The sequence below is a fragment of the Boleophthalmus pectinirostris genome, unplaced genomic scaffold (assembly GCF_026225935.1).
Source record: "Boleophthalmus pectinirostris isolate CB_2022bp ecotype Guang Dong unplaced genomic scaffold, ASM2622593v1 HiC_scaffold_5, whole genome shotgun sequence".
Classification (NCBI taxonomy): Eukaryota; Metazoa; Chordata; class Actinopteri; order Gobiiformes; family Gobiidae; genus Boleophthalmus; species Boleophthalmus pectinirostris.
Window position 1 is genome coordinate 19,200,176 of NW_026571404.1, and position 20,292 is coordinate 19,220,467.

At 38.6% G+C, this 20,292-nt stretch overlaps 2 protein-coding genes across 2 annotated transcripts; both read left to right on the forward strand.

Annotated features, from left to right (window-relative positions):
* Positions 1-400: 400 nt before the first annotated feature.
* ppp1r21 (protein phosphatase 1, regulatory subunit 21) lies at positions 401-11,513 on the forward strand. The gene is made up of 22 exons (XM_020921363.2): positions 401-1,025; positions 1,819-1,887; positions 1,986-2,132; positions 2,395-2,496; positions 2,578-2,742; positions 2,822-2,880; positions 3,089-3,183; positions 3,267-3,319; positions 3,418-3,567; positions 3,640-3,741; positions 3,846-3,934; positions 4,015-4,151; positions 4,249-4,341; positions 4,494-4,621; positions 5,112-5,261; positions 5,337-5,429; positions 6,146-6,382; positions 7,630-7,665; positions 7,785-7,901; positions 8,257-8,355; positions 8,450-8,578; positions 10,138-11,513. Exons 1-22 carry the CDS (start codon positions 966-968, stop codon positions 10,165-10,167), a joined length of 2,340 nt encoding a protein of 779 aa, XP_020777022.1. The 5' UTR covers positions 401-965; the 3' UTR covers positions 10,168-11,513.
* Positions 11,514-11,911: 398 nt separating this feature from the next.
* On the forward strand, positions 11,912-20,168 carry LOC129411527 (stonin-1). The gene is made up of 4 exons (XM_055162600.1): positions 11,912-12,438; positions 16,303-18,207; positions 18,584-18,786; positions 19,139-20,168. The coding sequence occupies exons 2-4, from the start codon at positions 16,368-16,370 to the stop codon at positions 19,202-19,204; spliced, it is 2,109 nt and encodes a 702-aa protein (XP_055018575.1). The 5' UTR covers positions 11,912-12,438; positions 16,303-16,367; the 3' UTR covers positions 19,205-20,168.
* Positions 20,169-20,292: the final 124 nt, after the last annotated feature.

Here is a 20,292-nt window from a genome sequence, read left to right on the forward strand (position 1 = left end):
TCACTGACAAGTTTATTTTGACATTATTAACACATGCTAAAATGGAGGGCTATCCAGGCCATGCAACCTGAGTTATAGGGTCTACTCTTATCACTAATAGAAATTATTAGTTTCAACATTTGTGAATATATCCTTTGATATTTCATATATAAGTACAGTGTAATCAGTGGGAAATTCTACCAAACCAAGACATGGACTATTGTGAAACAATGCAGAGGCAAGTAGGCCTAGTGCCAACAATATTTTGTTTTTGAACATACATTGATAGAATACAATAATAAACAAGTATACGCTGGACTGATCATAGCCATAGTAAATATAACAACATAAAAATGTCTCACAATTTCATCATTAATGTAGCCAAATCTCCACACAGCAGAGGGCGCTCTCCGGAATCCACAACATCACTTTCCTCTCATGACCTCTCACCCTGGCGCTTCTGTCTGCAGCTCTGAGCTCTTTTGCGGCTAAATAATTGAATATATACCCGTTTGTCAGTGAAATATCGTTGCTGATTTGTTAATTTGGCGATACATTAAGTAATCGTTTACCACTTCACCTGACGCTTTATTTGACTCTTGTTGGGGTATGTTTTGACAGGTAGCGGTTCGCTGTTAGCTCGTATGCTCAGTCACGGCTAATAACGCTAATTAAATCGCTGTCATCTGAGAAAAACATCCGATTTTGTTTAAATCAGATGCCAGCCTTTGTTTCTTTCTTTCAAAGTTTTACCGACCCGTTTATTATGATGTGTCAACGGAAAATTGTAGTCATAAACGTATTGAGAAGTCTTGAATTGGCGAGTTATTGACAGTTAACCAACCCGGATAAAGCCAAGAACACTGCCCAATGCTGTGAAGAAGAACACTTGGCAACGTGCTTAACGTGGGAACTATTTGCTTGTCATTTCACTGCGACAAGTGCATCTGTTTTATCTATTATCTGGGATACTTTTTCAAGAAACAATGGCCAACGTCACAGACCTCCAAACTAAATACAGCAAACTGGCTCAGGAGTATTCAAAGGTACGTAGTTAAATATTTTCCATTTTATATAAAATACTGAGTATGCCCACAGTGACATCACAGAGTGCCCCTCTGGTGGTTCTTCTCTAACTTTATCCAATTGCTGCTGCTATATTTTATGAGCCATGTGAATCAGCTTTGTCAAAGACTCAAAGTGGTGAATTCATGAATGATTTACATTAAAGACCTCACAAATCTGTGTTGCAGTTTGTGGTGAGGCTGCATGTGTCAGCTGATGTTGTTCAGAGCTGCTTCCTGTTCTTTAGCTGAGCTCCAGAACTGACAGGAAGTGCTGACTCTGTAACTCTCTGTTCAGATAAACCCAAAAAGATCATGTACTGAAGTTTAATTATTTTATGTATTTTAAATAATAATAATAATAATAATAATAATAATAACAATAATAATAATACACTTCAGGACTGTTTAAATTGGTCAATCAAATCATCCAAAACATTTGCAAAACTTAATACATTAATTATTACTTACATACGGTCCCATATTAACAAATGAACACAAAACTGCTCTCTGGTCTTTTACAGGAGCATTTTAAAGGCAGGAGGAGTATAGGTTCACATGGCAAACAGCACAATGGGCAGGCTTAGAATTAAAAGTAATAAAGAAATTTATTTGCCATTTGTGCACACACACAAGTCCACACACATAGGGATTCTTGTGCAGAGCCTAGTGGATCAATTTATACTTAATATTGTGAACTATATTAATAGTTTGATTAGTCCTTAGTTGTTTTTGAATAATTATTAATCCTTGCTGCTGTGTTTTACTTTTTCAGCTTCGTGCTCAGAACCAAGTGCTCAAAAAGGGAGTTGTGGATGAACAGGCAAACTCGGCTTCATTAAAGGTAAAGTACCTTCCTTTTTATCAGTTGTTTTTTATTCTGTAGACAATGCAAAATGCTTTGTTAATGGTTTATATGGATTCTTATGGTTGTCTGTTTAGGAGCAACTGAAGCAGAGAGACCAAAGTTTACGAAAGCAGGAGCAGGAGATGGACAGCCTGAGCTTCAGGAATCAACAGTTGGCAAAAAGAGTGGAGCTACTTCAGGAGGAACTTGCTGCCAGTGAAGCAAAAGGCAAAAAGGGGAAGGTAAGAAGATATTTAGGCAACCCAACAGCAATGTGTTAAAACCTGTGAATGCATTAACTATGATTTAAGTATCTGACAAATGTCAATACAGATACTGATTTAAAATTTGTATCTGATAAAGTGTTAAAATCACAGTAAGACAGTTTTTTTGTCATGTTGTTATGGGATACTGCCTTTCGAAAAGATTCACATAATTTTCTTCTAGTTGTTATAAATTATGAATCTTGCAACTGATTTGTTTATTTTATTGTTTTTAATATAGAACAAAGGAGACTCTCCATCTCAGCATGGTTTGCAGACACAGAATGTGTTTGACGAGGACCTGCAGAAGAAGATCCAGGAGAATGAGAGACTCCATATACAAGTACATCCACTTTATATCACAACACTTCTGCACTTCTGCTTTTATTGTTTGTATATCACACAATATTTTCCTTTATTTTAGTTTTATGAAGCCGATGAGAAACACAGAAGGCAGGAGGCTGAGCTGAGGGCGCGACTGTCTGAGCTGGAGAGAGCCTCACAGGAACACCAGGCTGTTGTGGAGGGACTCACCACCAAATACATGGAAAACACAGAGAAACTGCAGAGTGACAAGGCACGATTAGAGGTAACCAGGACGCTGCTAAATATGAGTGGGATGGACCTTTGGTTCTGTACTAATAAGTTTGTGTTCTTTGTGGTAACAGCTAAAAGTACAAACATTGGAACGTGAAGCAAAAGAATGCAGGATGAGGACAGAAGAATGGTAATATAATTTAATGTGATTTCATTACAATAAAAACCCTATATATGATTTAATTTTATTGTATTTTATGTGCTATAGTGACATTTAATGTGTTGCCTTACTTTTATTAATATTCAATAGCATTGTTGTTTTGTGTGTTGTGTTGTTGTGTAGTATTTACCAGAGCGTTTTTTACTTGTTAATAAATTTTAACTTATTCTTTTTACAGTCAGCAGCAGTTGAGGAGATGTCAGACTGAACTTAACCGACAAGTGAAGCAGAGTAGCAGTGTTATCCAGGAGAAAGTGCCCTTCAATGACACCAGTAAGTATCAGACAAAATCACCTTACAATATATACTGAAGACCTTTTTGATATTGGTAGTAATCTTTCTGTTTAATCATTTAGAATATAATGACTACAACAGCCTAAATGTGCCTCCACACAATCGACGGCACCAGGTTGGTCATTACAAAGTATAATACAAATGAATGCACTTACTCAAATGTACCCTAATTGTTTGTGCTTATGCTGTTATGTTTTTGTGTTTGTTTTTTAGCTGAAGGCGCGGGACGTAGCGGGACAAGCCCTAAGCTTCATTCAGGACCTGGTGGCAGCTCTGTTAAACTTTCACACATATACAGAACAGCGGGTGCACATCTACCCTTTAGACTCCTCTATCGAGCCCATTTCACCTCTTAATCAGAAAGTAAGAACCGGTCATTACTTAATAGATATAAGACATACATTTTTCATTCTAACCCCTGCATGATTTGTTCAGTTTTCTCAGTACCTCCATGAAAATGCAGCCTATGTGCGCCCCCTGGAGGAGAGTTTTCTGCAGTTACATCAAAGTATAACAGAGGACACTGTCACAGTTCTGGTGAGACAAGATACATATATACATATCTGTATATGAGATGGATTTATTTCATAGTTTCAGTCGCCTTCTATAAATGCTGAGAGGTTGTATTTTTGTCATTGAAGGAAACTGTGGTTCAGCTGAAGCCCTTTGCAGACCATTTCTCCTCCTACACAAGTTTTTTACAGAAGATCCTCCCTTACCAGCTGAAAAGGTCAGTATTATGTGCACTGGTGCTAAGAGCCCTCGCTGTGAGGAGACGAGTTTGATTGATTTCTCCTTTTCTGATTTTAGCCTTGAAGAAGAGTGTGATGCTCCTCTTTGTACTGCTGCCCTTACAGTGAAAAACCAGGAGCTGCAGCAAGACATGAAGAAAGTTACTTCTATATTTGACAAAATACAGAACTATATTAAACTTCTGGCCTTACCAAGTATGTCATATTGTGTTTAGTATTTTAGATTTAGAATGTATTGAATGGATGTTAAAAAAAACAGCCACAGTAACATCAGTTGTTGCCCTGATCTCAGGTGTCGAGCAGGATGCCCTGCCACAGAGCAGCACCTCTGCTGTTTTCACTCAGCTGGCTGCCTTCCTCCATTGCGTTCATGATGCTGTTAAAGGTGAGTGAATCAAAACCTTTCTTTCTAGCCATTTATTCTGATGAATGTTGACTATTTAGCCAGTGTATATAATTTTGGGTTCAATAAGGCTTACTTTAAATCTTATGTTATGGGTTGCATTGTGTTCCAAGTTTGTTATTTTGTTTGTTCAGAGATGTCAAAGCATTACAACCAGAAGGCGGCCTTAGAACAGGAACTTCCCACAGTCACACAGAAACTCTGCACCACGACCGAGTGCCTGGTGGGCTCTTTGGGCTCGCTCACCATCGTCACTGGAAAGGTATGACCAGCAGGGGGCGATCAGCTTTTAGACTAGGATTTTTGTGACTGCTTTTTATATACTGTTTTTGTTTAATTACAAATAGCAGATGATTTTGACTGCCACTGAGAAACAAAAATGGTTGTTTCACTCTAAAGTGAGAGGCAGGACTCAGGTGGGCAGCATTAAAATATTCAAAGACACTTTCCAAATCACCATTTGTACAGCTGCTCCCCACTCACCACAAAAATAAACCATTCTCTTTTGTATTAAATAAAAATTGGATGTGCGTGCTGTGATTGCAGTGTTGAATAAGTGGGACACACTGCAGAGTTATATTTTAAGGCAGTTTGTTTCTGTTGGTGAAAAGTAATTAGACAGAATTCAGTGCTGGAGATATCTGTGTGCTGTAAACAGATGTCTAATTTATGTCTAAACAAAATGCTGATATTTAAAGTGACAGGGGCAGCAGAGAGGAGTTTTAATTGAAATTAAATTGTTGATTTTACAGATAGCCACGTTCTTTAGCAACAACCTGGACTTCTTCACATCTTCAGGATATGGCCCTAAAGGAAATGCTGTCACACTCAACCCGCTGCAGGCAGAGGCAATGCTAACTCACAAGAAGAAGGCAGCGGCATACATGGAGGCCATCAGAAAGGTTCAAACCTGCCATTCCGTGTGTAAAATAATGAGAGGTCTATTCTTTATAGTAAACTCTGGTTTGTTTTTACAGCCGCGGCCGCAGTCTGTTCCTTATAAAGAAGCTCTGTCAAACTTTCGGATCCTCACCAGCTCCACGGAGAGCAGAGAGGGACTGGCACAACAGGCAAGAGACTTTCTTCTCAAACGCATTCATGTTGTAGCTCCAGGGAAAGTGTCTGTGCTGTTTTTTTATATTCAAATACCCAAATGCAGAATGGCTAAGACTCGATTCAGTTGGGGACCCAACTTAAGAGTTTACAGTAAGACATGTATCACAATCAGTCAGTTGAATCAATTAAAATTTGAATGGTCACAATTATGTGGGCTGTGTAATGAACACAAAAAATTACAAACTATGTCTTCATGCAATATTTAGTTGTACAACACCTTAATATTCTCAAGGTTAGACCTACAACAGTAAATATTTCTGTCTTCTATCAAATGTTATGTGCAATTTTTCTGACAAACATTGCTACTTAGATTTGCGATTTATGTTTTAAACAGAATCCTGTTCAGAGTTCACATTTTTACACGTCCAAGAGAATTGACAAAAAGACTGAAATATGAAGTGACGAACTAATGCATTAATTTGTGCAGATATAAACTACAACTTTTGTAGTTTTTTATGCAAAATAAGATGGCATATTTGTGGGGAAATTATGAAACTTTAAAAAATTTAAGCCATTGTGTTTCCTAATTGCATCCATTAAAATTACACTTTTGATTTTGATTGTTCAATTCTGTTTTCATTGTTTTAAGAAATGTTGTTTTGTTAGCATACTTGTGTTTTAACATTCATCAGAAATTCCAATAACTCTGGTATCTTACCTTATTGGACAGGTGCAGCAGAGTCTGGAGAAAATTGCACGTCTTGAGCAGGAAAAGGAGCATTGGCTTCTAGAGGCTCAACTCGGCAAAGTGAGATTAGAAAAAGAAAATCAACGGATTGCAGAACTAGAGGCTCAACTGACAGCGGCGCTCGGTGGAAGTCTAAACTCACAAACAACTCCAAACCATCAAGAAGAGGAGACAAGGCAGAAGACGGCTGCAAAAGAAGCAACACTATGCACCAGCCTGGTATGGTAACTCAAGTGTAGTCCTGCTTAACTGTACTATGTCATCTATAATTAAACTGGATATTATTTAATGATTAACAGTGTAATGTATGCAGTCTCAAGAACATTTGCACTTTGTATATGAAGGAGAAATACACTTTGGCCACAGAGACTTATCCTTACCAGCAGTATTAACTGGGTGCAAACAAGGTTTACATTTCAATTAGATTACATTTTATTTCGTAAGATTAGAAAGTACTACCGGAAAAAGCCTGGTCCTGAAATTCACAGATTGATGTAACTTGATTATATAGTGCCTAATCATCTAATAGATTGTGAATTACACAAAGTAAACATATTTTTTAACATTTACCATCTGATAATACAAATAAAACTTTATAAAACAAACTACAATTAGGGTAATTGATAGTAATTATATAAATTTAGGAGTTTACTTACTTGTTTACTTTTTTTGTGTGTGTGTGATGAGTGATATATCTGTCACTGCTACACAGGGGGTGTTGGCATTCTTTAGTGCCCACGCTGAGCAGGGTTTTGCTTAATGGAACTTGGATGTTCATGAATGTGCTGAGGAGGCAGAACTGAATGAAAGGGCAAGTCAGGACAGAGTTAACACAGCACTGAGTCTGCAGCGTCAGTATGTTGTGTTTTGAAGTGGTCTAGTTGGTGATTTGTTACAGACATATCTAATAGTTGTTATCAGCTAAAACAATATCCACAACCAAAATTAATCAAATGTAAACTAATATTTTCTTGATTGTGTTCTTTGTGTTTTTTCTATCTTTTTGGTTTGGAATTATTCTTTAAGTAATCTGGAATGTATTGATTGCAAACATATCTATGTTGTAAGTACCTTGTGATGTCATGCTGTAATACAGCCAGAACTCCACTGTGTTTTTCAACTTATGCACTTCAGAATTTAGCCCTGGAATTTCCAATTTTTACTAAACAATATCTAAAAGGTAGCTGTTAACTTGAAAACTACCGCTTCCTGACATGAGTTGTAACAGAGCACTTTGACCTTTAGAGGTGTAGACAGATAATGCACTATTACTCATGTGTAAATGAAACAAAACACAACTCCAGGTATGTTTTTGAGGTTTCTAACATGGCTTAAAGCTCACATTAATTGATTTTTTTCTAGGATCATTAAACATTTTGTCTTTTTTGTGTGGCCCCTAGTATGTTTGACTGATCATTTGTCATTTTAAAGTAATTCATGTTGTAACACATTTTTTTTGTCTTCAGGTTGGCATGCTGTGCACAACACCTTCAGTAGAACATGTGAGTAATGGTATCCTGTTTTATGAATGGATGACAGTTAATTTAACAGCACAGCACTGAAACAACAAATGTGTTTGATATGTCTGCATGTGTGTGTCTGTGTGTGTATTTGGGTGCAGGTGGGGGATGAAGAGTCCAGGGAGCAGCTCATAAAGACTCACTACATGACCAGAGTCGGCGAGCTCACCACACAGCTCCAGATCTCTGACAGTAAAGCTGTGCACTTCCACTCAGAGGTGATCAACCAAGTTTATCAATGTCCCCTGTTTTATAGCCCAACATAATACTAACTCACTGTGTTGCTTATACCTAGGAAAAAATATCTTTAAAAATGTATGCCTATAAATGACTGAAAAAAGTTGAATTTGGATTGGAGAATTTAGTGAGGTGTCATTACCATGGAAATACAGTTAATATTTAATGTCATACTGTGGAAAATTGCTGCTAAAGGTAAAGCTAAATATCTCCATGGAGAGAAGCAGGTGGCCGACCCTCCTCCAGAAAAGATACATAGCGCACCTTTAAAGATAACCTTAGTACAGCTGTCTTTGTACGGTAGCTTTTATTTCACATCTGTTTGTTTCATTTTAGTGCCGTGCTTTAGCTAAGAGATTAGCTCTTGCAGAAAAGTCGCGAGAAACACTGACTGAAGAAGTGAAAATATCTAACCAAAACATCACGCGGCTACAGGTACAGTTGTTTTTACATGTTTTCTTGTGAACCATCTGCCTTATGCCTATAACTATACAACGTTACCGTATATATTTGCCCTATTTTAATGCAGGACGAGTTGACGACCACCAAGAGGAGCTATGAAGACCAACTGAGCATGATGAGCGACCACCTGTGCAGCATGAATGAGACCCTGAGCAAACAGAGGGAGGAGATTGACACGCTAAAACTGGGGAGCAAGGTATTTCACTGCCCGTTAAACTCAGCTGCTGTTTAAAGATTCAGTATTATGCATTTTTGGGGCTTTTTAAACATTATAGCCTTAGTATTTCCTGTAGTGTTGAAAGTGTGTAGTCTCTTTGTTGAGAAAATGACTGTAGTCATTTTTGTTGACTTATTTCTTTTAGTGGGATTACAAGGATTTAAAATGGAAGCTGGTGAATTTTGGCTGCTGTTTTAAAATACAAATATGATGCTTACTTGTAGTCTTCAAAAAGCATAGTTGTTAATGCATGAACTCCCATATCATGTAAATACTACTACATTTTTAAGTACTTTTTATCAGTACAAAGCCTTGCCCCCTTTTACTATAGCTGACTAATCAATGCATAGGACACATTTGTGCTACAAAATTGGTACTAAACAGGGTCAAAACATGGACTACATCAGAACTAAAACACTACTGGACATATACCTCCTATTCTTAGTTGTCAAAAAATGTGTATATTACAGTAGAGTAGAGGACTCTGCTTCTGCTCCAAGTCCTAATGCTGGCTTTAAGGGTGAAGTGAAAAAGTAAATATGGGGTCATTCTATAAAAGCTTAAACCCACTGACTATTTAAGTGTTCACACATCCTGCTTTACTAGTGAGAAATTAAAAGTGAATGGATGCCATTATCCAAGGTGTACTGTACCCGTAGTTGCCATAGTTGCTTAATATGACTCATGACCTCTCTTACTATAATGAAAAGAAGGACATATATTTGAATATAGAAAAGAGATTGATCTTATTTCAGCTTCCCAACCTCATTTCTGTAATTGTTCAGTCACCACCTGTCAGATCCTGTTAAATCACAGTCAAACTAAAGGGATAAAATATATGTTTTTAAAAACCCAAATCTAACATTGTTCATTACGGAGAGGAGCACAGCACAGTACAGCCATAGTGATACTGTGATGTTGGGTAGTAGGTAGTGAGCTCTGATGGCTAAAGCACCTGCCGAGCGTCTGAAAAAGCCATTATGTTGGTGGGGAGAAGAGGAGGGGTCGTCTAGAGCGCGTGTCCCTGCATGTGCCTGCTCTGATGAGGGCTTCTCAGATTCGGCAGGACGGGGCACGCCTGGTGAACGTGGTTATTTTCTCTTACGAATCAGTTTCAAGCCTCATCATGTTAACAATGTGCATTTCAAATACAATGCAAATGTCCATTCACATCAAGTCTTTACTGTATCCTACGAGCAATTATGGAAATGGCTGACTGTACAGGTTTGCTTTACAAATCTCTGAAAAAACATTAGCTAGCATCCTATTTTAGGTACAGACTTTTTTAACCATCTTACTCTGGTGCAATAGTCATATTTAAGGATTCAAATTAAAAATGAAACATGAAAGAAAAATGTTAAGAAAGATTTTCTTTAGTACAGCTTTTGCTAAGCTGTATTTATTTGTAATATGCCTCAGAAGTGACTATTTTTCCTCCTATTTTTGTTTATAAATAAATCTAAGTTACAATTTCACTTCTTCTTTCTTAGCATAGCTGAATATTTTGAACTTTAAAATGTACTTTTGTTTTGTTGTAGGCAAATTCCAAGAAGAACAAAGGTCGCTAGGACTGCCATCTATTCTCTGGGCATTTCATGGACTATTTTGGAACTGGATATCCTGCCATCTTGATTATGAAACAGGACTAAAGATAAAGAAAACAAGCACCGATCTCTACACCTGTCAAGCAGCAATAACTGTGTGGACTTTTGCTTTCTTTTACTGAATATGTTTTATCCATTCCCTTGGACATTGGACAAACCACCAGTTACAACTTTACAAACTGTATGATCTGAGAGTGCACACCCCAAGATGGATGAACTGAAAACTTGAAGACCAAACCTAATTAATTGGTGTGTGTTTTACTGTTTTTTTTATTTGTGTGAGACATTCTTATCATTGGGAGGCGCGTGCTGAGTCAATGTTGGTGTGCCCTCGTGTTCTGACTGTAACATCAGACATTTTCTCATGCGATGGTCATGGTCTGAAGAAATAATAATAATGTAAAAACCTATGTTCTAAGAGAAATAGCCCCTTGTAACACTTAAGCCTAAATTATTCATACCAATTGAAAAATAATGTAGAATACTGAATTTATGTTTATTTCTGTTCAACTGTGACACTAAGTGGTGGCAAACAGATGGTATAGGATTTACTGCAAAACGTATGCAAAAAACTGAGACTTACTGAGAATTCTATACCAGGTTATGAATAGTACTGGCTTAACTGTGTATGTCAAGCTGCTGCTCAGAAGGGCTTCTTACAGTGCACAAATGAAGTGCACATTCCTTTTAAAATACAACTGAAGTTGAGAAAGATTTCTGCCTCGAAGCACTGAGTTTACTAACGTGTCAGACGGACAAGTCGAAGCGCGTGAAGCCTCGTCTTTTCTGTGAACACAAAGTTTAGACGTTTTTATCACCAAAGTTCAAATATAGATGTGTGCACTCTAAAGCCCACTGTAGCTTCTAATAATTAATCATGTATAATAAATGGAGCAAAAAGGGTCAATAATGTGTAAATACACTAAAGTTTCAGAAAATCTATGACATTTCATCTGAGTTTACAATTTTTTTATGTTCTCTCTGTTAAATTAAACCTGTAAAAACATTCAAATTTTGCATTTTGATCTGTGTTTTTTTCCATTGATTTTTCATTTTGTCTTGCTGTAACTTGTCTATGAGTCACAACATAGCACCAGGAAGTCTATGGCTTGTATAGACACGAGGGCAAAGTCCAGTAAAGATTGTAACCAGATCTTAGCCCATTACACCTGCCAGCAAATCTTTTGTCACAAAAGATTTGCCACTAATCTCAAATCATAAAACAATATTTGTATTTTTTACAATGTAACCACTGGGAAAGCACATATAAACTCATGTGTGAAACAATAAAATGCTTACTCAATGTAAAAGAGCAGATCTCATAATTACTTCAGACTGATGATCATTGCTGTTTGTCTCCATTATTGTTCCTCTTTTTTGCAGGGTTCATCAAACTGGGATTTTAAAACTATAATTTAAAAGGGCAGTGTGGTAACACACCCAAACCACTGGGAAATTAGACAAGGCCGTGTAACTGGACATTTGAGAAGTAATGGAATTACTATTTGGTGTGGTCATCATTATTTTACAGGAAAGATATGTTTGCTTTTGTTTAATATGGCTTCAATGTTCAGTTTTAAAAACTAAAAAAAGTTATAGATAGTGCAAGCTACCTTACCTATACAAGATTCAAAATGCCTTAGGGAAGAGTTTGCCTTAAGATTTGCCTTAAGAAATTTAAGGCTGGCTGAAAGTTCACACTTCGGTTAAGGTTTGGGGAGATCTAGACCAAAAAGTAGACTACTCAACAAAATATTTGGTTACTAAAGGTGTTCAAAATAGGTCTTCAAAGTTGGTACCAGTCAGTAATTACAGCCTTAACACTTTTTTCAGCTATTAGGTCAACTGTTGGCCTTCTATTACCCACTGGAACTGCAATTAATATAACAATATAAAGCGTAAATAAGTTTATTGTGTACTTTTACTAATGATATCCATCTGCTTACGTACTATTATAACATGAAGACTGAGACTGTATGTGGTAGTGTGTTGACTTGGGTAATATTTTCTCCTACGCCCCTGAACGCAGCGCGGCTCTGGGACGGTTCATCCCCCCGTGTCCCGACCCGCTGGAGGACAGTCTGAACTCGGGAGGGGAAGCTACCACTGCGCCGCTGTTAAACTCCCAGGATTTACACTCTGCCATTTTGAGGAAAACCGGGTCGACGCCGCGAGTCCAAGCGCACCCAGAGCAGGGAGTCATGACCTAAGCCAACAGCGGGCCCCTGTTAGCTTGTAAGTACTTTTTCCTCTTTCCACGTAGCCTGAGTTGCTTTGGCATAACTATAGGCTCCTTGTTGGAAGCTGCGCAAACCACTGAAGTATGTTTTCGCTTCCTAAATGTTTGCGTTCTCAGTCTGTGATCGCTGTGGCCCGTGCGTAAAAGGCTAGTACAAACACTAGCTAGGAAAAGTTACGCACGGCGACAACTTTGCGCAGACTTCACAAATCAAAACAATAACTCTTCCTCCGGACCAATATGGGCCTCTCTGTTCGGGATACGGGCCGGGATTTGTTGATGTGAATGATGGAGGCGTGCGTGGATGTTTTCTTTCCCGTGGGAGTGAAAAGTGCAGTTGTTTACCCACACCGGCTTCTTCTAAATTTGACCGGCGAAGCGACCCCGAGGCGCACGCAATCCGCAATGAATCAGTTCAGTTAAACTGTTGTCCTAATTAAGATGGTAATTAACTGATAATAAACAAGCTCAAACCACCGAAGGCAATCTGGCTAAATGGTAACTTTATGGGATTTATGGGAAGTAGCCTACTGGAAGATTTATAGGCTGTTTTCATTTTCTGGGAAACATGTTTAGGCTACATTGGTCTCTTTGTTTCCCTTTTGACATAAACCTAATCAATGATTTCAAAAGAATATCATTAAGTTAAGAAAAGCTCTTTAGTATTGCATTGGTAAATTGCCCATAATTTCTTAGCAGCAATAACACGCTAGCTCTTCTTAAAGCATATTTATTTCTGTGAACCACAATACATTCAAATCATTTGGACATTCTGCAATTTTGGGCAGACATTAACATTGGGTGGTGCTTTAGTATGAGCCATGTAACCTACTTTCTTTGTTGTTACATCTTTATCAGATCTAGCCTACATTTTTATAGCCTACTCTATTAAATGGTTTATGCTTACGAAGTTGGCTTCTTCTAAATGTGACTCAATGTTTACACTAGGTTTAGACTTTGTCCTGTTATTATTTTATGTAATTAAATAATATTTTGTTAAAGGAATCTCCCTTTGACCAACTTCGATGCTTAACTTTTATCTGTATTGTATTGTAATGTTAAATAATGAACCCATACAAAATTCCAAGCCACTGGAAAGTTGCATTGTTACTAGAAAAGCAGGTTAGTCCTCATCATATATTATTGTAATGCAGAACAGTTGACACGAATAAACTTTTGAATGGCCAATTCACTGATTTCCTGTTTTAGGATAGGCTTGTATTAAGATGATAAAATGATCCTCACTATTGTCTTTTTCAGGAAACATTTAGGAAAAAACAGGAACTTTTATCAGGAAGCAGCTGCATGTGATGTTAAAGTTCAGTTTATTTTCTCTTTTTCAGCATTTTTATCACCACAAATGTTCCCCTCAGTCATCAACATGTGGCTAAACGCTGCTTTTGGTTTTCTAGCACCAGGATTTTAGACTAGAAGCATGTGATGATGATATGATTATTTTAATTAGAGACCTTTTAAAATAAAACATGACTTCAATGTTACTCATAAACTGACTGGAATTTATTATCTTATTGTCCATATTGTCTCAGGACTGTTCCTCATTTGTGGTTTTATTCTGTAACAACATTTTCACCAAACCACAAAGACAAGCACATGCACAAATCTATTAACATTACAATGCCATTGTATTTCTGACTTTTTATAATTCATTAATTCACTCAATTGTTAATTTCTTGCTCTCCTGCAGACATTTTCTGAGCTATTTCTGGAACTTCAACCTCTAGACAGCATACTATCAAGAAAAGAACTGTTGGTTAGGTCTTTTCCAATATATAGTCATATAGATATAGTACAAGCATCATTCACTCTGGGAACCAAAGCCACATTCTTTTTAAAGGGTAGCAAAACCAAATATGGGCATACCTTTTACATTCTTATTTTGTTCATTATTTGCAGCTAGTGTTAAGGTAGAATTTATTGTTCTATGATAATAATAATACTAATCATTACACCCATTAATGTAGCCACAGCTGACATGGAGTAGACTGACAGATGCCCCCCCCCCCAAAAGGGTGGCATAGGTCTGGTCAGGTGTACCTAGTTGGATGATATAGTGTGTGGGTTAGGGTTTGGAATGACTGACATGCTTTCTTTTTATTTCTTTTACTAGCAGAATTATGGATAAATCATAATATGCACTGATTACCTAAATATTTGTTGACAGTTTATCAAAAATCGAGCAAGCTGGAATTTCCTGTGTGACTGCCCCTTGTCCCAGAGGAATTTCTGGAATGTATGCTTTTGTCCTCTGCAGATTTAACTAAGTCCTTTTTACTGAGGAACCCTGGAAGAGGTGGACAACAATGCTTCTAGTGGGTCTAGCCTGGACTCCCCATTGAGATCTCCACCTTCCCTGTCTCCTGTCTTCACAGAATTTCCTCAGGATTTCCACCAAGCAGAAAGAAATGACTAGATATAGTTATTTGTACATGCCATTGCAAACACTCATTAGAAAGATGTCCTCCAATGTTTCTCAGGACATGTCAATCCAGCATAGCGCCCCCAATACTTGTGTTTATTTATAGCAGGGAGAGCTGCCACTGGATCTTTGGCTGTGATTTTGAAGTGTGGAGGGACGGATATAATTGCATCATGCTTCTTTCATATATTTCCCCCAAGTTTTTTTTTTTTTTTTTTTATAGTGGGATGAAGCTCTAAAGTGGCTTCTATGTGGCGTAGAGACCTAGAGTTTGCAGCCAACACTTCAAAGACAGTCTATGATTGACTCGTTCATAATTAATGGCAAGATTGTGTAAATCTCAAAGCCACTTCTTAAACTACATGCTACAGATATGAGTGGTCTTATTTAAATACTTTTCATTTTTTCCACCATCGTAAATCTATACCATACATAACGTTTTATTCAGAAGGATTTTAACTTTGTGCCCACTTTATGCTTGTGAACTATAAAAGCTACTCTGTCATAGTGTACTGCGTTCAAACTTCCATTTGTTAATGAGTGACTTTTTCTGTTTACCTAGTTTTGTGGACAATGAAATATATCACCTTTCCATAGGTTGAACAATGAATGCTGTTTTAGTGCAGTATATTTTGTGAAACAGATATTCCATTCAATTAATGATTACATAAAATGTGTAGTATACATATTTTCAGCAAAGAGACTCTAAAATATCTGTATTAAACAAGGATACAAGCATTCATTTCTAATACTGTCCTTTTCCCCTAACTCCAATCAATATCCAATCAAACAGGGTAATGCCCAGGATTGATTTATTGTATTGACAAATCCTGCTGACACACAAAGCACATTTTGGTAAACTAGAGCCTAAAACATGCACAATAGGAAAAACCTCCAGCGAGAGTTAATCCTGATCAAGTCCAGCTCAAAATTGGCTGATGTGCCTTGGTGCTGCACTACACTTGCCCCATCAGTGACAGTGATAGATGGGATGGGTCAAATGTAGAGCACACATTTCATAATAAAGTAAAGTAATCTCACTGAATGTACAAAATTATTAACACGACCACATGAGACAAGTTAGTTTTTTAAATTGCATTAAGCAGTTTTACTCCCTAATTACTCACCAAGCTACTTATTCATCAAATCATTTGGAGAGGTGTTATACTTAATGATAGGAGGCTGTCTAGCCATAATAAAAAATACGTTTTCTCTTAATTAATGGATTTTATTAAATTATAAAGACCTAAGCCAGCTTCTTATCTGTAACTCCAGCCCTCTGCTTCAGTGATAGCGAATGTATGTCTTGCTGCAGTTATCATATTAAATTGACCTTGGTGAATAATGTTATGAGGAAAACTCTGCAATGCTTCATTAAGATTCTATGGTAACATGTCTTAATAACTATGTTTATTTTTTGCAGATAAGACTGAAGGACACAAGGACATAGCATAAAGGGGCTGTTCGACCTTGGTTGGACCTGTCAGCATGTGCTCCACAAACCACTCAAACTGGGTGACGTTTGAAGATGACAGTGCCCCTTTCGCCTCACCTCAGAAACCCCTGCAAGCACAAAGCCTCCTCAAAGCATCAGTGCCACGTCCCAACGGACTCAAACTAAGACTTCCTCCCATTAGAGACAATTCCTGGAGCTTTAACAGCTCGCTGGACTCTCCTCAGTCCAGCCTCAGCAGCAGCTCTTTTGCACCATGTATCACTCCCCTTTGCACTCCAGTGAGCGGGCTCCCAAGCAGCGCATCCCCCTTTCACTCCAGCTCATGGGAAAGCAAAGACTTATTCTCCTCCAGCCCCTCTGCAGCCTCGGTTTCCTCTCCTGGGTCTGAGGCTCAAAGTTCAGATGGACCAAATCCCTTCCCTTCTTTCCAGGGAAACTCAGGGCACTATAACCCCTTTTGGCATGCATCCAGGCACAGTGCGGACGTGGACAGCTCCTCCTCAGACTCAGACACAGACTCTAATACTTTACCACGCTTTTTTATCCGGACCAAAGATGGCAGCGAACCCCCACGGGACCACCTCCAAAACTCTCTCTCCTACGTGTGCCACAAACTGGAAGGCCTGAAGGCAAAGGCAGACCAAGATGAGGAGAGAGGAGGAGGAGAGAGGCGGCTGAGCTGCAGAGATGAAGTTGTAAGTGATGGTTCATGTCAGTTTGTCCCTCGAGGCTTGTTTCGGAGCCAGAGGAGAGATGGTTGGTCTGTAATGCTCAGGATCCCAGAGAAGAAGAACCGCATGTCCTCACGGCAGTGGGGGCCCATCTATCTGCGGCTGCTGCCGGGGGGCGTTCTGCAAATGTACTATGAGAAAGGACTGGAGAAGCCCTATAAAGAGTTCCAGCTCCTCCCACAGTGCCGGCTGTCAGAGCTGAAGTTAGAAAGCTACGGAGAACCACGTAAAGTCCTGACTGTGAAGGTGGAGCACTTCTCCTACACAGAGAAGAAACGCTTCCATCCCAAACAGGAGGTCAGCCACGAGGCTGAGGTGGAGCAGCTGCTTAAACTGGGCTCCACATCTCACGATGACATGGAAGACTTGGTGGTCTCCATGGAGGAGGAAATATTTCAGCTCAGTGCTCCCCACCAGCCCAGGCGGCACTATGAGGAGCAGGAGCTGTCCCTGCAGATCACGGACCACATCTGGATACAACTGGACAAGTCTGGAGACGTGATGGAAAGGGCTGCTTTCACCCAGATCCATTGCCTCGCCTTTCTAAACGGATTATCTGAATGTTTTCTGGCTCTGAACGACCTGCTGCTACAGCAGCATAACCCCAGCTATGAGTCAGAGGAGGCCAGTGAGCTCTGGATGGAGATAGCTGACTGTCATTTTCACAAATGTGTGAATGAGACAGAATTTCACATGTCCCGGCTAGTTAAGTTCACCCCCCCTGACGCGTGCCGAGTGGAGCTGATGCGCTTTAAGACCATGAGTCTGGGTTGCACTGAAGCGCCCTTCTCAGTGAAAGCCGTGGTGACGGTGCAGGGGGCCTACGTGGAGCTGCAGGCCTTTTTAAACATGTCCCCAGCCTTCCTCAGCTCAGGCATGGGCCTATGTGACTCCTTCCCCCTGTGTGAAAATGTGCTGATCCGAGTGCCAGTGCCCGGAGACTGGGTCAAAGTCACTCAGACTGTGGCTTTACTGCGGCAGAGGTCCCTGAAGGCTCGCATGAACAGAAACACCTGTTTAGGAGCAGCAGGTACAGTGAACTCTCAGCCCGTCATGCAGGTCTCCATTGGAACCGTCAAATATGAGAATGTGTACTCTGCAGTCGTCTGGAGGATCGACAGACTACCCGCTAAAAATACAGGTATTTAACAAGATTGGATGTTAACATATTTATTTAATATAATGTTTTAGATTTTTCTATGAAATGCACAACAGCTCTGTACTCTTATGTGTAATAGCTTGTATAATTTTATTTTGACATGTGACATCTTTTGCAGTCCCTTAATTTGTAGCATGTGGTACACACAGTTTGCTTTCTCAAATTCATAATCATTCAACACTAGTTTGTTGAGAAGCAACTAACACATGAGAGTAGCTTGTCTGTATATGAAAAAGGATTCCCCACGTGTATATATGTTAATGTTTATAATGCAGTTATTGTTTCATATCTGAGGACTGTACTGTAGTCTATGCATGATCTCACTCTATCACAATTGTCCTTTCTTCTCTCTCTGCAGCAGTGGACCAACCCCATTCATTCTCCTGTAAGCTGGAGCTGGGGTCTGATCAGGAGATCCCTAATGACTGGTACCCTTTTGTCTCTATGGAATGTGAAATTATGGGGGCCGTAGTGTCACAAACCAGGGTCAAGTCTCTGGGCACTACCAACGACATCCAACCGCAGAAACACATCACCAGCTGGACTCGCTACCATGTTCAAGTAAGATGCAAGATATATAAAAATAGCTATTTAAATGGTTGCAATTAGTAAATCACAAAGACTGCCTTTATTTAAGTAGCATACATTCCACAGGAAAAAATTAATAAAAAATCTAGTTTGAATCTCTACAAAAATGTTGTTAAAGATGTGGGATTCTTGTATCAGTCTTCTCTCAGATGTTAATGCTCCTTCATAAAAACATAAATTCTAATCTAATAACAATGCTTCTCAGAAAAATCATAACTAGATATTTTCCCTCAGTCAGTTCAGTCCTCAGTAAGATCTTTGTCTGAAATATCAGCAATGTTGGAACAAAGTTATGTTTCTAAATAAACTTTTCTTTGTTGTCAAGGTGGAGGTGGAGAGAAAGTGGATTGAGACGGAGTCGGAGAGGCAGTCTGGCTGCATGACACAGTGATGATTAAAGAAAGTCTGTTCCCGTTGGATTTTCTACTCAACAAAAAGGAAGAACAAAAGGGAGGTGATGAGGGACTTGCTGCTTGCATCTGATAATTCATTATAACTATTCATAGCCCGCAAGTGTTGGAGATGTGATAGTTTTATGTCTTAACTAAACCAAGACTGAATTAGTCTAGACCTAATGAGCAGTTTAACATGTTCCTTTTGCCTAGCACTTTACATTTATAGTGTAATGACTGTAAGTCCAGTATATGGGTACTGTGTATAAGCTTTCCTTTGTCTGCACTGCACATTGACTGGCAGCCTTAAGAGATGTGGGCAGAACTTGCTCTTTAAGAAAAACAGCTGAAGTAATGAGTTGTGTTGTTAGCTTAAAGGTACATTATATTGACTGTTAAAGGCTGCTCACACACACAACATTAGTTCCACTTTATGTTGATTGTTATTAAGCTTAATTTATTGTTGAAATGTGTTTTTTTACTGTGTTAGTATTAGTACACTGAAATACCTAACACAATGTAAAACTGATTGAATGGTTTGGCCTTAATATGCTTAATCAAATAATAGTCGATTTTTCATGGAACCAACAACTTCAACAACAACACCAACTTCAGTGAATTTAATCATGCTCACTGAACTATTTATCTATACGGTCAGTGGTGCTGATATGATGTGCATTTCAACCCAGTTTTCAGTCTCAACAAAACTCATTACTTTTGCTGCTCATCTGGAACTGTGGCTTTAGAACATTGTTTTTACTCTGGAGGACTGTAAACTTTATTTAAATAGATCAAATCTCTATCTCTGTTTTGCCTATTGTACATGATGCAATAAATAATAAAAAAAAAATAATAATGGTAAAGCTTTATGGTGAAAAAGGTGAACTCAAGTGAAGATCTTGATGTATGCAGTAGCTGGCTAAGCCGGATATTATGTTATACAGTAAAACAACTTCAATCCAAGCTTTCTGTCCTGGTCATTCATTCTGAACATTTTTACAGTTGTCTGAAAAAAAAAAACACAAAAACTTTACATTTGCTGCTTCATGCTTTTGTAAACATTTTCCCATTTTCATCTTTTTAGGGA